Source organism: Euprymna scolopes, chromosome 41, assembly GCF_053919585.1.
Source record: "Euprymna scolopes isolate OS-2025 chromosome 41, ASM5391958v1, whole genome shotgun sequence".
NCBI classification, from domain to species: domain Eukaryota; kingdom Metazoa; phylum Mollusca; class Cephalopoda; order Sepiida; family Sepiolidae; genus Euprymna; species Euprymna scolopes.
This window is the reverse complement of record NC_136522.1, coordinates 7614480-7633159: the sequence shown is the minus strand read 5'-3', so window position 1 is coordinate 7633159 and position 18680 is coordinate 7614480. Positions and strand designations below refer to the sequence as shown.

The 18680-nt window shown below is 31.7% G+C and overlaps 1 protein-coding gene across 6 annotated transcripts in view; it reads left to right on the top strand.

Annotated features, from left to right (window-relative positions):
* Positions 1-15833: 15833 nt before the first annotated feature.
* Positions 15834-18680, top strand: part of LOC145266326 (uncharacterized) — a 74222-nt gene continuing 71375 nt past the window's right edge. For 4 of the 6 annotated variants that reach the window (XM_080121912.1, XM_080121910.1, XM_080121911.1 and 1 more), the window contains exon 1: positions 15973-16498. In XM_080121912.1, the coding sequence (XP_079978038.1) occupies positions 16090-16498 (409 nt within the window). In that variant the 5' untranslated portion in view covers positions 15973-16089. Of the gene's footprint in view, positions 16499-18680 lie in introns of all 6 variants that reach the window. The other 2 variants (XM_080121909.1, XM_080121907.1) reach the window with 1 other exon arrangement.

Genomic DNA, 18680 nt, shown 5'->3' with positions numbered 1-18680 from the left:
GCCTTGATAAGTGGTGATGCCTTTGTAAAAAAAAAAGTACTTCTTTTTTTCTATCATTCAAGAAAATAACATTTTACTGTTTCGATGAGGGTGAAAAAAATGAAATCAACAAATCAGTAGACAAGGGCAAACAACTCTAGTTTTAATTTTAACATTTAAAATTTACTGATAAAATATAACATTATCCATCCATCCAGCGCGGCCGTAGCCGAGATTGAACTCACTACATGAGTTTGTAGTGTAATTCGAATCTTCTCGGTAGCTGAATAATTGATGCTTCACCAGGGCTATCAAGGGAATTTTTATTGTGACGTCATCACTAGACGGGGTGCCTACCACGGTTTAAGAGAGTCCCATCTACCCTTGAGAGAAGGATAGACCCGTGCCAGTTTCTCAACCTGGTATTATAATTAAAAATAAAAGATAACATTATAATTAAAAATAATTATTTTCATGTGGAAACTGTCAGAATAATCACTGATTACCCCCCCCCCTTAGAGAGAAACATGGCTTAGTCTGTCATTTATCGGTAGAAAACGGCAAATTCGTTTTTCGTGAATAAAAAACGAACTACTTGATAAATTTTTATGATTTTTGGAATGTGAAATTTTCATTCCGTGACAAGTATAGGTATACTATAAAAGTTTTTCTTCATTTTTGTTTATTGCTATGAGTGCCAATCTGAATAAGTACCTGTTTTCTGTTCATTTTCGGAAAAAACAGTGGCAGAAAGAGAAGATAATCCAAACTTTTTTGTTTAATTCAAAACAAGTTCAATAAAGTAAGAAATATCACATTTAAATTGCGAAAAATCGAATTTAATTTTATTTAATTATAGAAATTTATTCCTTCTCAAAAATAAGTTATATAAAATACATATTCCATCCATTTCATAATATTTGTAGTGGCCAAGATCACAGTGTAGTATCTGTTTTGATGCTACAGTTCACCTTTTCTGTCCTCGGTCAGTGGAGGAGAAATCCTTCATGACTGAGACAATTTTTATTTTTGTTTCTATCCAGAGTGCCCCTTTTTGGGAAGCTGGATTTTCCCTGCATTTAAAAAACAACCTCATGTCTAACTCTAGCAGTGTCAGAAATTTCGTGAAAACTATTGAATAATTCCACCCGCTATCTTTGGAAGCTTATAACTCCTCGAAAAATGTAATTCAAGTCCTAATTCTTTTTTCAATTAAAGGAGCAAAGACCAAGGTTTCATTAAAAAAAACAAACAAAAAAATAAACAACGTGGTTTAAAAAAAAAAAAAAAAAAAAGGTTTTAAACTTCAGACTTTACAGGTAAATTTCTAAAAAAACACTACTTTTTTTGTTTTAAATTTGAATATATTATTTATTGATCTTTTATCTTCAATTTGTGATATATAAAACTTTGGTACATAAATTAATTATTTACTTTTTAATAGACATTTGAAAATGGGGCGGGGCGTGAATTTAAAAACAAACGTTTGTCTAAAATATTATATTCGGTTTATTGGAAAGAGCATAAAATTTCACATTGACCCTGAAAATATCGTAAAAATAGAATCAATAGAAAAATTTTGATAGATTTTTAAAGTTTAAAAATTGAAAAATACTGAACTCGTAACATTCAATTAATTTCATTACTATTTTTTAAAAAAATATTTCTATTACTTTTAAAACAACGTTAATAGTTTATTTTGGAAGTATAATCCATAAAGAAAATAAACAACCCGCCTTTAAAAGAGAAATTACGAGTTTTTTATATTTTATTTGCAGTTTCGTGTTAGGGGTGTCAAAAATTCCGACAAAAATTCTAATACACCTAGTCTAACTCTGCCCTTCTGGGGTGGCAAGTAAATATTTGTAGTTGTTGGATGTTATCTATGGAAAAAGTAACATTTGTATATGAACAACAAATAAAGAAACAATGGTCTCACTATCTGCGTAACCATGTGAATTGATTACGGGCACCTGGTACAAGACATGTTTACAAGAAAGTCAGGACGAGAGTGTTTTTAACGTTCATTCTGCCTGGCATCCAAGATGTGAGTGAGAGAGACAGACAAGAAGTCGATATTGTCATCTATGGGCTGAAACATACAACCATTGAAAATCAGGGGCAATAACTGTATATGTCCTAAACTGAAGGTGTTGTGTGTTATACACGAGTTATTTCCCTTTAACCATGAAAACTCATACTATTCCTCATACCGCAATCTCCAACCACGTAAGCGACAATAGACGTTGGTTGGCTACTATATTTCAGAGTTCAATAAATAGTTTGTGGTGTTCACATTAGTCCGTTGTTCATTTTATATAAGGTTCTACTAACCGTATATAAAATGGTGTCGGAATAAACTTATGAATCTTCAATGTCCACAGAAGTAAACTGGAAAAAAAAATACAAACAATACTGAGATTGCGACCGTATCTAAAGGAGTTAAGCTTTTCATCAGATAATCTTGGACAAGAGTGAGAGATATAGAAAAACCAATTTCAGTTGTTCTTAGTATTTATAGTCAGATAAAAAAACTGGAGAAGGTAAAAAAAACATCAATTTTATTGACCTGTATAGGAAAGGAAGGAAGGAAGGAAGGAAGGAAGGAAGGAAGGACAATCTACAGCATTTTCGATTTCAAGAAGGAAGAGCAAAAATTTAATTTGGACAAAGTAGTAAAAAAATTTAATGCACAAAAATTTAATTTGGACAAAGGAGTAAAAAAATTTGATGCACAAAAATTTAATTTGGACAAAGGAGTAAAAAAATTTGATACACAAAAATATAAATTTGGACAAAGTAGTAAAACAATTTGATACACAAAAATTTAATTTGGACAAAGTAGTAAAAATAATTGATGCACAAAAATTTAATTTGGACAAAGGAGTAAAAAAGTTTGATGCACAAAAATTTAATTTGGACAAAGGAGTAAAAAAATTTGATACACAAAAATTTAATTTGGACAAAGGAGTAAAAACATTTGATGCACAAAAATTTAATTTGGACAAAGTAGTAAAAAAATTTGATGCACAAAAATTTAATTTGGACAAAGGAGTAAAAAAATTTGATACACAAAAATTTAATTTGGACAAAGTAGTAAAAAAATTTGATGCACAAAAATTTAATTTGGACAAAGGAGTAAAAAAATTTGATGCACAAAAATTTAATTTGGACAAAGTAGTAAAAAAATTTGATGCACAAAAATTTACTTTGGACAAAGGAGTAAAAAAATTTGATGCACAAAAATTTAATTTGGACAAAGGAGTAAAAAAATTTGATGCACAAAAATTTAATTTGGACAAAGTAGTAAAAAAATTTGATGCACAAAAATTTGATTTGGACAAAGGAGTAAAAATAATTGATGCACAAAAATTTAATTTGGACAAAGGAGTAAAAAAATTTGATGCACAAAAATTTAATTTGGACAAAGTAGTAAAAAAATGTGATGCACAAAAATTTAATTTGGACAAAGTAGTAAAAAAATTTGATGCACAAAAATTTAATTTGGACAAAGTAGTAAAAAAATTTGATGCACAAAAATTTAATTTGGACAAAGGAGTAAAAAAATTTGATGCACAAAAATTTAATTTGGACAAAGGAGTAAAAAAATTTGATGCACAAAAATTTAATTTGGACAAAGGAGTAAAAAAATTTGATGCACAAAAATTTACTTTGGACAAAGGAGTAAAAAAATTTGATACACAAAAATTTAATTTGGACAAAGGGGTAAAAAAATTTGATGCACAAAAATTTAATTTGGACAAAGGAGTAAAAAAATTTGATGCACAAAAATTTAATTTGGACAAAGGAGTAAAAAAATTTGATTCACAAAAATTTAATTTGAACAAAGTAATCAAAAAATGGCCAACCGAGAAAAAAATCTAACTTTTCTTGCATATCAATTCTTTATATGCAAACAAAAATGAAAACCAAAGGTCCGATGAATATGCGATAGAATTGCGGCAAAAAGTGAATTCGGACAACTCACAGACAAACTTATAAAAACCATTCTCATATGTGGCATTAATGATAACGGATGCTGCAAGAATGGATACTGCAAAAACGGATACTAAGAGAGCCAACATTGGACTTGCAAAAGGCAAACCAAACAGGTGTCAGTGCCGGAGAAACCAAAAGACATTAAATAAAATAACGGATAAATTGGACACAGAAACCATATCCATGATTCACAACACAAAAAGTTCATGAAAAACAGGAGATCGATGATGACCAAGCCAGATCCCCGTGAAAAATCAACACTGGATAGATCAAGGCACGTACTGATCTGGCTCACATCAGAAAAATAACTGACCTGCATATTACAAGACGTACAAATTTTGCTTCTATGTGGAGGATGAAAAAGGAAAAAAAATTGTACAATGTCGGAAACATCAATAATTCAGACTATGTGGAGTCACTACGATACAATATGAACGCCATATTGAAAAAGAAAATACATGTGATACAGACAGATAAATATAAAATAAAATTACAGGTAAACGAGACATCAAAAGACTTTAAAATTAACATTGGGCAGAAATAAATGTATTATCTGTGAAAATATATAACAATATAATGCACAAGCGGAAGTTAAAAAAAAACACATCAGTAAAACTAATTGCATATAATGGTAGGAAAATTCCAGTAACTGGCAGCTGCATCATACAATTACAAAAAAAAAAAAATGTAAAAATAAAATTGCACTTTATCGTCGTGGATACGAATGCAAATGCAGTCATTAATGTGGAAACATCAGAAAGACTGGGGTTAATAGAAAGGATGCACGAAATCAACAAAATAGACATAAAAAGACCTGATAGAAAGACTGTTTTAGGTGACACAGGAAAATTACCAGTCACTTATCATATTACGGTGAACCTGGATGTAAAACCAGTTGTCAATCCTCCGAGGACTATACCATTTGGTATGATACCAAAATATAAAAAGGAATTAGAAAAAAAAAATGACAGAAATCGGAATAATAAAACCCATTTAGGAACAAACAGATTGGGGAAATTCTCTCGTAATAGTGAAGGAAGAGAATGGCAGGCTAACACTATGTTTAGACCCCAGACATCCGAACAAAGCTATAAAAAGGGAAAATTTTATGTTATCTACTGCTGAAGAAATAATACAGAAATGAAAAACCCGAAGTATTTCACAAAACTAGACAACTAGATGTCACGCACTGTGATTAACAAAATAATAATAATAAAAAAAACACTTCTGCCAAGTATGGTATAGTGCAAAAATAATGATCATCGACAATGGACCAGAATACAGATCATTTGGAATTTAAACAATTTGCTAAGGAATGGGAATTCAAGCATATTTGTTGTGGTTGCAAGGTTGAACAATAATTAGTAAGGAAATACAATGAAGACGCAAACAACAAGATAACGCAATAATAAGTGTATTAAAGAAAAGGTATATTTACAATATGTACAAATGACTGGTAGAAAGAAACATACAAACAATAAAAAGGATATTAAAAAAGTCTTTCAAAAGCAACCAAGATTCATTTTTAGCAATGTTGGCATTAAGAACCACTCCATTAAAAGATAAATCACCATCATCGGCCCAACAGTTAATGAAAAGAACTCTTAGGACAAACCTTTTTAAATTTTTTGTCGAACAAAATAATGAAAATGTGTGAAACAGACAAAAAATTAACAAATTTTTTGTCGTGTCATCACAACTACACAAGCCGACTATGAAAATATATTTAATGGAGGAAATAGTCAAAAATAAAATGCTTCAGCAACACACACGCAAAATGGAACAATAATTAAATGCACAACGGGAGGAAGAACAGACTTCCACCTAGATATAGGCAGTGAGCAAATGCATTTAATAAATGAAAAAGTTTTATTTTTTTAGTAAAAAAACAGAGATGTAAGATTTACATGAGTTATTTCCCTTTAACCGTGATTACTTATACTATTCCTCATAACCGCAACCTCCCACCACGTTAGAGACAATAGACGTCGGTTGACTACTATATTTCAGAGTTCAATAAATAGTTTGTGGTGTGTGTCCACCTGTGTTCCTTGTTCATCAAACTAATCTGCTACTAACCTCATATAAAATTGTGTCAATGTGTGCACTGCATGCAAGCTAGGCTGCATGGCAGTTTGACAACACGCCCCTGTATATTTTAAACTCAATGTTATACTTAATTTGTGCACTATAAAAATTTAGTTCTTTCAAAAATTAATTATTTTTAAATATAGAATGTTACATTTTATTGGCAAATTTTAAATATAATTTATTTTGGAATCCATTATATAAAAGGAAATTTGTGTGTGTGTGTGTGTGTGTGTGTGTGTGTGCGCGTGCACGTGCGTGTGTTTGCATGTGTGTGTATGCGTGTGTGCGTGCGTTTGCATGCGTGTGTGTGTGCGTGTGTCCGCGCATGTGTGCGTGCGCGCATGTGTGTGTGTGCGAGCGCATGTGTGCGTGTATGCATGTGTGTGTGCGTGTGTGTATGTGCGCGCGCGTGTGTTCGTTTCCTATGGACACGAAAACGTCTGGACTGATTTTGCTAAATTTCGCACAACGGTACTGTAGTGTTATCATCGAACTACTTTCATACGCGTAACAAGTAAATCATGGCGTATGAATATTGATGTCAACCGCCTAATACATATGTACTCGACAACATGGCGTAGACCTCTACACACGTACATTCAATCTCTCTTCTTATGTAAATATGTCAATAAAGTTCTATATTAAATAAAACCACAACTTGGTTATCAATTACTTATAACAACAAACCCAAACTAACGACAAGTACTTTATGGCAATGTTCTTAGATAGGTTTTGTGTCGGGATGTCTTTAAAACGCTTTAAAACAACGTTTCCTATATAGTGATGATTTTGTAGCTGTGGCCATACCCATGTTTGAAAAATCTAGCAAAAAAAAAAAACAAATAATAGTCATATTTTCCTGAAATTTTCGATATTTATTCATTTTTAAAATAACTTCCATATTAAAAGTAGGTTTCGTTAAATATAATAACCCTAACCCTAACTTCCATATTAAAAGTAGGTTTCGTTAAATATAATAACCCTAACCCTAACTTCCATATTAAAAGTAGGTTTCGTTAAATATAATAACCCTAACCCTAACTTCCATATTAAAAGTAGGTTTCGTTAAATATAATAACCCTAACCCTAACTTCCATATTAAAAGTAGGTTTCGTTAAATATAATAACCCTAACCCTAACTTCCATATTAAAAGTAGGTTTCGTTAAATATAATAACCCTAACCCTAACTTCCATATTAAAAGTAGGTTTCGTTAAATATAATAACCCTAACCCTAACTTCCATATTAAAAGTAGGTTTCGTTAAATATAATAACCCTAACCCTAACTTCCATATTAAAAGTAGGTTTCGTTAAATATAATAACCCTAACCCTAACTTCCATATTAAAAGTAGGTTTCGTTAAATATATGAGAGAGAATACGTTTTTTGTTCTACCCCCCCTCCCTATATTTCATGTTACAAAAACTAAAAATAAATTTCGGCCCAAAACTCTATCGACCAAACGACAGTCAGAGCTTCTAACCACTGTGCTATATGGCTGCTGCTATGTGGGTACTAAATTAACATTGTTTTGACATTGTCCAAATACCTAAGCTCAATTTGTTTACACAAAGAGCATCGCTTCATACACTAATGGTAATTTGTATATCACTTTCCAAATGCTCAACCTAAGAGAGGGAGCATTATAGACATCTACATACACTTACCTTAAAGTTGAAAATAAAATTGGACATAAAATCAATATAATTATGTTTTTAAAAAAAATCAACACTTTTTTCTCAATAATTTTTTTCTCAATAATATAATTATTTGAATTACAACAAAAAAAAACATAGTTCTAAAAATAATAATTTTAAAAAAAATTTAAATCATATTAAATTCCAATATGAAGCAATATGAAGCTTAAACATAGAATGTTTTATAACAGCTTTCCAATATTAAAAAAAATAAAGTCATATGATAGAATATATGACTTTTGGCAAAGTTAAAATCGGAAATGCAGCATCAACCGATAAAAAATTCGTTTTGATTTGATTATTTGAATTAATGCAAAATGGACTTTATTTTTTGCGCCTTTTTCAAAAAAAAAAAAAAAAATTTTTTTTAAGTATGGAGGCCTATAAGTAACAGTATCGTTATAGTAACAGTATAATTATATATAAGTATAGTAATTAGTAGGGATGGGACGATTCCAATATTTTCCCCGATTCCGATACAATTACTGATTCCGATTTCGATTCTTTATAAATCTGTAAATATTTAACTAAAAAAATGTTATTTTGTCCCGATTATTGTAAAAACACATCTTAAATGTGCATATATTTTCTCAAACGTAAAAACACACTTGTGAAGTGGTAGGTGTATCAGAATTTGGGGGGAATTTTTGACACGCTTAACAGAAAACTGCGACTAAAATAAAACTGATTCAAAAAAACAAACAAAAACAAAACAAATATTGCATAATTTGCAATTAAGCTTGTTATTTTTTGTTTTAATTTGGTCTTTGCTCCTTTAATTGAAAAAAAAAGAAAAAAGGGTTTTAATTACATTTTTCAAGTAGTTATAAGCTTCGAAAGATAGTAAGTTGATTTATTCAAGTTCATATACGGCATTTTTAATGGCCGATTCTGATACACCTAGTGAAGTGGTGATCGAGAGGTTTTAGTCTTAAATCAATAAATATTTATTATTTTATTATTACTACAAGCAGTGAAAGATGTTTCTGAAATTAAAATCAAATAAAAAAGATAATTTAAGGAATCGGTTTTGGCATCGGAAAATAGTCTCAAAGTTTTCCGATTCCGATACCCCAAAAAGTTCCGATTTTTCCGATTCCAATTCCGATTAATCGTCATAACACTAGTAACTAATAAAACTATTAGAAAATATGTTTCATTTTGCAGATGACAGAATACATTTATTTATTGTATCGGGAAAAATATAAGCCAAACGGATTAATAAATACATACATATTAAATTATTAATTTTTCTAAATCTAACATAAATGTAAATATGAAAATCCGATAGTAAAAGAAACGTTACTTCCATTAAGTATCAAAGCGCCAATGACCATCCATAGAAATTGACAGAAAATAATATACACACGAAATGATGACGTTGCCGTCATTGTGTAAAACGTTACGTTTTACACATATCCTTGGAGATGCCTAACGTACATTATACAGACATTTCTGTAATTTCTTTAATTTAAAATACCACCATAAGTGTCAATCTGAATAAGCACCCAATTAAGTAGAACTATTGGTAGATGTCAGAAATTTCGTGAAAAATAATGAATAATTCCACCCCGTCTTTCTAAGCTTATAACTCCTCAAAAAATGTAATTGAAGCCCTATTTTTTTTTTAATTAAAGGAGCAAGGACCAAGGTTTTATTAAAAAAAAAAGAAAACAAAAAAAAACAAAAGAAAAAACAAACAACGTGGTTTTAAAAAAGGTTTTAACCTTCGAACTTTACAGGTAAATTTCTAAAAAGCACTACTTTTTTTTGTTTTAAATTTTAATATATTATTTATTGATCTTTTATCTTCAATTTGTTATATATAAAACTTTGGTGAGTAAATTAATTATTTACTTTTTAATAGACACTTGAAAATGGGGGGGGGGCGTGAATTTAAAAACAAACGTTTGTCTAAAATATTATATTCGGTTTATTGGAAAGAGCATAAAATTTCACATTGACCCTGAAAATATCGTAAAAATAGAATCAATAGAAAAATTTTGATAGATTTTTAAAGTTTAAAAATTGAAAAATATTGAGTTCGTAAAATTCATTACGGTTCTTTAAAAAAATTTAAAAAAAAATATTTCTATTACTTTTAAAACAATTTAATAGTTTATTTTGGAAGTATAATCCATAAAGAAAATAAACAACCCACTTTTAAAAGAGAAATTACGAGTTCTTTTTATATTTTATTCGCAGTTTCGTGTTAGGGGTGTCAAAAATTCCTACAAAAATTCTGATACACCTAGACTATTGGTTTGACTTGAAATGCCATATTGAACATTTTGATTTTCGCCATTTATAGTGTAGTTGCAGCGATTTTTTCCTTATTTATGGAGGAGGGGGGTTATGGACAAGCACCTATAATTTACCTAATTTATTCCGTCTATGCATTAATTGACTTTCTTTTTCCGATATATCTTTTATGCTTTCATGCTGCCTTGCAAAGAACGGAAACAACTGTCATGTTTAAAAAAAAAAAGCATTCAGGGTGAGATAACTCATATAGAGAATGTTACATTAATTACCTACCTTGATTCTTTTGCTTTTTGTTTTTTTGTTTTTTTACAGAAGGAAAAAGGTTATAAAATACTAGCATTTCAGCCCGGCGTTGCCCGGGTGTTTGGAGGTGTATGTTGAGCCAAAAAAAAAAAAAAAAAAAAAAAAAAAACAGAAAAGCGGTCAATTTTTTAAAATTTGACCTCTATTATGACCCCTCTTATGACACCCTTAAAATTTATTGTTTTGGGCTCATTATTTAGTTAGATCCATGTCCAAGGAACCTATAAGTAAAATTTCAAGCGCTAAGACCCCAAATTGGCAGAGGAGTTTGGTAGAGTTCTCAAAAGTCAAATCATTGAAATTTGACCCCTTAACAGCCAAATTTCTGGCCGAAAAACAATCACAAAGATTTTCCCAAATCTCAGTACCCTGTATATCAAATTTCGAGTCTGTAGACTTAAAATTGACAGAGTTATTGTGTAGGGAAATGTACACACACGCACACACACACACACACACACACACACACACACACACACACACACATTAACTTTTATAGACATACTAGCATTTTGGCCCGGCATTGCCTGGGTGTTTGGAGGTGTATGTTGAGCAACAAAAAAAAAACAAAAAAAACGGTCAATTTTTTAAACTTTGACCCCAATTATGACTCCTTAAAATTTATTGTTTTGGGCTCAAATTAAGTTATTAAATTAAATCTATGTGCAAGGAACCTATATCTAAAATTCCAAGTGTTTAGACCCAAAATTGTCGGAGGAGTTTGGTAGAGTTATTAAAGGTCAAATCGATGAACTTTGACCCCTTAATCGCCAAATTTCTGGCTGAAAACCGATCACATAGATTTTCCCAAAATTTGTTGCAATATTTTGGTTTTTAATGGGGTAAATATTTAAATGCTGCCCACATCAGCATTATGTGGCACAAGGCCGGAAAGTGGGAACCCCGCAGGCTCCCCTAAAGAAGGGGCACTCTTGCAATTTTAAAAATTGCCTGAGTAACCCCGTTGGCATTCCCCGGTCGGGGCGCCTCAGGCAGCAAGCAATAAACTTGCCCCACCGGAAAGCCCGGTGGCAAGGCCTGGGAGGGTGGACTTCCTAGGTATTACCCTAGGCAGTGTACCTCAGTCCAACAGGTGCTGGGCCGGTTCCTGGCCCCTCACCTGTTGGGCTGAGTGTCAAGTGATGAATCCTTGGATTGTACTACCCTGTCTCCCTGCAGCCGAAGCCGCTAGGAGACATCCTATCAAAATGGTGTTTTAATGGGGTATGATCCCATACAGTCGGACGATTCTATTTATAAAGGATGCTGCTAAGAACTGACGAATCAAATTAATTCACGTTTTGCTACCAACCAATCAGAAACCAGAATTGCTTCATAAATATTAAACCTTTTCTGGAGCAATTTCACATGTTCTTTTCCCGGGTTTCGACACGGTAAGAATATTTTGTTCTGTGGAACTGTCTACTACAAACAAGTCACCTCCCAGGATTTGTGTGTAACAGCGAACCATCTGAAACTGTTCTGAAACTCAAAATGGCTTACACTTTTAGACTCAGTACCCTGTATATCAAATTTCGAGTCTGTAGACTAAAAATTGACAGAGTTATTGCGTAGGGAAATGTACACAGACACACAGACACGTTCACTTTTATAGATATAGATAGATTGGTGCTTCTTTGTTATTAGAGCGAAATTCGAAAATGCATTTCAACTAATGGTCACGTCACAGTAATGAACATATCCCAAAATTATGAAAAACGATAAAACAGAATATTTACTATTAATGATAACAATTTTCGAAGACAATTAATGAAAATTGAATTTTGCTAAATTGGCCTAAGATTTCCAGTTTTAATTCATCAAAAGAAATTCAAAATGGCGTAACGTAAGCAAACTATACTGTATTTGCAGCTTCTTTTACAATTTTCGGATTTTTTAATATATGTCCAAACGCATTTTATTTCCTTTTGGTGGATTGATAGTTGCTATTTCTTCTGATGAGTTAAGGGCAAAATAGATTCACTGATTGATATAATAATTAAGTGATTGATTTTGTGCTACGAAACAGATACTGTCAAGAATTGTAAGTTTCAACTGAATTGAAGGAATGATGGTCAACATCATGAATTTTGGAATATAGACTTTTGTCATTTATTCATTATATATATATATATATATATATATATATATATATATATACATATATATATATATATATATATATATATATATATATATATATTTGTCATTTATTCATTATATATATATGATTTTTAAGCTGGATTAAATCCGACGATATGAAATAAAATGGAGGTGGAAGGACCTGAATACTCAATGTTTCACCTGATTTATGCGGGCTTCTTCAAGAAGGATGGTCATTGACGAGAGAGTCAGAGGATTGGGGCTATATATAATGATGGGGGAGAGCAGCGTGTTTTCCTTATGCAAATTAGATGTCATATATACATGTATATACATTTTATGAGAGAAAATAAATTTTTATTTTAACTTTTAGACGTAATCCACCACACTAGTTTACTCTAATTTATTTTCTCTCATAAAATGTATATATATGTGTATATGACATCTAATTTACATAAGGAAAACACGTTGCTTTCCCCCATCATTATATATAGCTCCAATCCTCCGACTCTCTCGTCAATGACCATCCCTCTTGAGAAGTTCGCATAAATCAGGCGAAACGTTGAGTATTCAGGTCCTTCTACCTCCATTTTATTTTATATATATATATATATATATATATATATATATATATATATATATATTATTGAAAGAACACAACCCTGACTTCAACAATATACCCAGTATAAGACTAATAGCACCATGCATTCCAGATTTAGGCAATATTAGTAAGAAAATACTGGACAGAATTATCCCACCACTAAAATCTAGGATTAAACATAAACTATGGATTTAATTTGGGGAGGTAATAGAGTGGTTCTTAAAACCCATAAAAAACAAGTAAATTTATTTTGTTTGATATCGATTCGTATTACCGTTCAATAACTCCTAAATTATTTGAGAAAGCATTAAAATTAGCAGAAAATGTAACGGAAATTTTAAAATTAGAAATCGAGATCATTAAACTAGCTGGGAAACTATTAATTAGATATAAGGATGAATTATGGACAAGGAATGATAGGGTGAACCATTTTGATGTAACAATGGGATTTCTGGACTCTGCATAGTTGACTGACCTGGTAGGACTATTTTTATTGGATGATATTAATAAGAAAATACCGGGTTTAAATGGGGGTTTATATAGGGACAATGCTTTATTCCTAGTTAACTCTAGTGATAAGATAACAGAAAAAATGAGGAAAAATATCAAAGAATATGGTTCGTAAGAGCTATCATTAAGATTTAGAGTTATGCCTAAGAAATCAACTTGTTATAGTTACTATCCATAGGTTATTTGTAAATTATGTTCATTAAACATAATTTAAAAATAACTATGGTTAGATCCATGTCCAAGGAACCTATATCTAAAATTTCAAGTGCGTAGACCCAAAATTGTCGGAGGAGTTTGGTAGAGTTCTGAAAGGTCAAATCGTTAACTTTGACTCCTTAATCGCCAAATTTCTGGCCAAAAACGGATCACATCGATTTTCCCAAATCTCAGTACCCCGTATATCAAATTTCGAGTCTGTAGACTAAAAATTGACAGAGTTATTATGTAGGGAAATGTACACAGACACACACAGACAAAAACACACACGTTCACTTTTATATATATATACTAGCATTTCGGCCCGGCGTTTCCTGGGTGTTTGGATGTGTCTGTTGAACAAAAAAAAAAAGTGTAAGTAGGAAGCCAGGCTTGAACCCATACCGCGAAGGAGGAAAAGAACGAGGTAAAAACCTAATGTCTATGCTGTTACGACCACCTCCAAACCGGAAGTTACATTTTTTAAAATTAAGGCTAGACAATCTAAAGGAGAGGATGACTTTAAAAAATATCGGCGAAAAAAGTGACCCCCCCCCCGTAGAAAAGTGCCTAGTTGAAGGGGAAGATATTAATGTTTTTAGCCAATGTTTCGATATTTTTCGTATGAAAGGTCGAACTTCAAAATGGTACTGATCTTGGTAAAATCCGTCGCCTCTATTGAAAGTTTTAGGCAAATATGCAAACATACATACATACATACATTTATATATTGGTAACTAAAAATTTTCGACCCAAACCGATGAAAAAGCTTGCCGTATCTCTGAATACCCTTTATGTAAAATTTCAAATATTTAGACCAGAAATTGTCTGAGTAATTTGGGAGAGACCGCAGAGGTCAATTTTTTAAAACTTTGACCCCTCTTTTGACCCCTTAAAATTTATTGTTTCGGGCTTAAACTAAGTTATTAAGTTAGATCCATGTCCAAGGAACCTATATCTAAAATTTCACGTGTTTAGACCCAAAATTGTCGGAGGAGTTTGGTAGAGTTCTCAAAGCTCAAATCGTTGAACTTTGACCCCTTAGTCACGAAATTTCCGTCCAAAAAACAATCACCTCGATTTTCCCAAATCTCAGTACCCTGTATATCAAATTTCGAATCTGTAGGCTTAAAATTGACAGAGTTATTGTGTAGGGAAATGTACACAGACACATTCACTTTTATATATATAGATAGATATCTATAAAAGTGTGTGTGTGTGTGTGTGTGTGTGTACATTTCCCTACACAATAACTGTCAACTGTGAGATCTTTACCAAACTCCTCCCACAATTTGGGGTCTAAACACTTGAAATTTTAGATATAGGTTCCTTGGACATGGATCTAACTTAATAAATTGATTTGAGCCCAAAACAATAAATGTTAAGGGGTCATAATATTGGTCAAAGTTAAAAAAATTTACCGTTTTTGTTTTTTGTTTTTTGCTCAGCATACACCTCCAAACACCCAGGCATCCATGCTAGTATATCTATAAAAGTGAAAGTGTGTGTGTCTGTGTGTGTATCTCTGTGTCTGTGTGTGTACATTTCCCTACGCAATAACTCTGCCAATTTTAAGTCTACAGACTCGAAATTTGATATACAGGGTACTGAGATTTGGGAAAATCTATGTGATCCGTTTTCGGCCAGAAATTTGGCGATTAAGGGGTCAAAGTTCAACGATTTGACATTTAATAACTCTACCAAACTCCTCCGACAATTTTTGGTCTAAACACTTGAAATTTTAGATATAGGTTCATTAGACATGGATCTAACTTAATAACTTAATTTGAGCCTAAAACAATAAATGTAAAGGGGTCATAATAGGGGTCAAAGTTAAACAAAATTGACCACTTTTTTCTTTTTTTGCTCAACATACATCTCCAAATACCTGGGCAACGCCGGGCACCCATGCTAGTAGATATACATAATTTCATTTGAAAAAAGATAGAGGATGCCTGGAAAAAAAAATGAAAATAGTAATAAAATAAAAACAAATTTACAAAAAAAAAAAAACAAAAAAAACAAACAAATAAAATAAAAACCTATAAATCCCAGCATGCATTTGCGTATAAAGCTAACTTCCGGTATTTAAACCTCGTTTCGTAATTGACGTGTCGTCACTCGTCCACATGTAAAGGCGGAACCAGAGGAGAAGAGAACTCAACAGAGAATAAACAGTTACGAAAATAATATCATAAATATATATATTTTTTTATAATAATCCTCCCCGTATTTTCACTCAAATATCTATTCTTTTTTTTTTTTCACTCCTGTGAAAATTACTCACTTCTAAAAAAAAAAAAAAAAAAAAAATTTTTTTTTCTAAAATACAAACAAACAACAAAAATGGCGACTTATGTTGTCATTTGGTTTACGTGTTTGCTCGCTTGCTGCCTCTCTGCCACGACAAACAATGGAAACTCCAAACCAGAAACTTCTAAAGACCCTTGTTCCAACCAAACAATTCCAGCCTGTGTTAATGCCACCTCTGACGCTTTAAAGAAAGATCTGTGTTCCCTTCTCAACTATCATGTGCGACAGTATTGCTATAAAGCGGGAGCCCCTTTCTCTTTCGCCGACAAAACAAATGCCACATATTTGACCGAAGAAAATGTATGCCAACAGATCAATAGCAGTAGGAAATTTGTTAAAGATTATCGACACCAGAATGTGTGGAACAATACAGAGTGTACTCAGTTCTGTTCGAGTTCAAAGGAACTTTGTAATTCTTGGATAACCCTCATCAAAAAATTGTGTAAGTAAAAAAAAAAAAAAAAAAAAAAAAAAAAAATATGGGTATGTTTTACTGTCCACAGTCTTTCGAAAAAGTGATCGAAAGCAAATATATAATAAATGTTAACAAAGACGAAGTAAGTTACTCTTCTACCTAACTGTGTAAGTTTTCGGTGTTTTTACTTAATATATTGTAAAATGTTTATTCAGCTCGAAAAACAAGCAAGTTCCAAGGGTACGCGACCACAAGAAAAAAGGAAAAAAAAAAAAAATCACGGCTGCAATGTATTTGTTATGCGGCGCATAAACAAATACATTGCAGCCGTTTGTGTTTGTGCTCGTGTACTGATCGGATCGACATTACTTGTTTTTCGAGCCAAATAAACACTTGACAATTTATCAGAAACACTACAAACCCAGTTGAGTAGAAGTGTAATTTATCTTGCCTTTGGTAACATTTATTTGTTATATATTTGACTTTTTTTTTACCACTTTTTCGAAGGACTGTGGACTGTAAAACATACCCCCCAATGTGTGTGATTGTTTACATTGTTGATCTTTTGAACCAACGCATTTCAGGTGAAAACATTACGGTTCTTATGCACTTATGTTACCGTGCTATTTTTTAAATAGTATTTTCAAGTTAAATTCAAGCGGTCTGTATTTACAATCCACAAGTGTACGAAAAAGTTGCCAAAGAAAGAAATATATAACGAAAGGCAAGATAAGTTACCTTTCTACCTGAATAAGATTTTAGTGTTTTTATTTAATGTAAAATGTTTATTCAGTTCGAAAAAGATTTCAAAATAAGAAATATAAAAATATAGTAGAAACCCACCCAATAAATATCACCGTGACATTTATTGAGTGAGTTTCTACCATTTTATTATTTTGAAATGATTATCGAGACTTCTAAGCCATTTTTTTTTTTTCTTGTTTTCCGGTAGTGTTTAATGGCGGACCTGAACGATCTTTCCCCCTGTCGTAAAATTAATTCCTTTTTACGTTTTATTTTTGGTGGACCTGAACGAGCGTCACCCTGACTCTAATTTTTTTCTTTTTTTGCAATTGTGATCCGTACTGAAATAGTCATTATTTAAAAAGCCATTCTTAACATGGGGAGGGTGTTTTGTACCTAATCTGTACTTTAACCTTACAATTGAATAAAAAAACATTTCATAAAAATTTAATTAAACGTGAGATATGATTTAAAAAAAAAACAGCGCGGACGCGTCACTCTCTGCATTAGCACCGCAATTTTTTCAGTGGATTATTATTGATTGAACACTAATAAATCGGATTATCTAAAAAAAAAAAAAAAAAAAAAAAAAAAGTGGGGTTTGTATTACTGTACACATAGATTCGAAAAAGTTGTCAAAAAAAACAAATATATAACAAATAAATGTTATCAAAGGCAAGTTACTTTTCTACCTAACTGGATATGTTTTCAGTGATTTTATTTAATATAACATGTTTATTCAGCTCGAAAAACATACTGTGTTTACCGATGTATCGGAGAATTCAAAATGGCGCTCGACTCTTCTCTTTAACACGGTAAGTTTGGGAAAAGGTGCTATAAATATAAAATTAGACAAAATACTGTTAAAAATTCACTCAATATATATTACCGTGACACGTGACAGTACACAGGTTGACATATATTCGGTGGGGTTTTAGTAGTATTTTGTCTAGTTCATTATTTATAACACCTTTCCCCGAACTTACCGTGTTAAAGAGAGTCGGGCGCCATTTTGAATTTTCCAATACATCGGTAAACAATGTATGTTTTTCGAGCTGTATAAACATGTTACATTGAATAAAAACACAAAATATATCCAGTTAGGTAGAAAAGTAACTTATCTTGCCTTTGATAACATTTATTTGTTTTGACAACTTTTTCGAATAACCCAAAAAGTGATACTTCTACAGTTTAATCAAGGCATTAAAAATAAAAATATCGAAAAAAGTTTATATTGTACGTATCCGTTATGGAACGAAGTTGTCCGAAAAAAAAAATTCACTTAATTTCATCAAGTAGTTTTTTTTTACAGCGAAAAAAAAAACAAAAAAAAACAAAACAATTTGTGATACCGAGCAAAAAATTCGATTTTTAGGAAGAAAACCTAGTAATAAAGATGGGGAGGGAGTGTCGGCGCTTTAATTGGAGTTATCTCCCCGTGGTGTGTTTAAAAAAATTCAAAGAT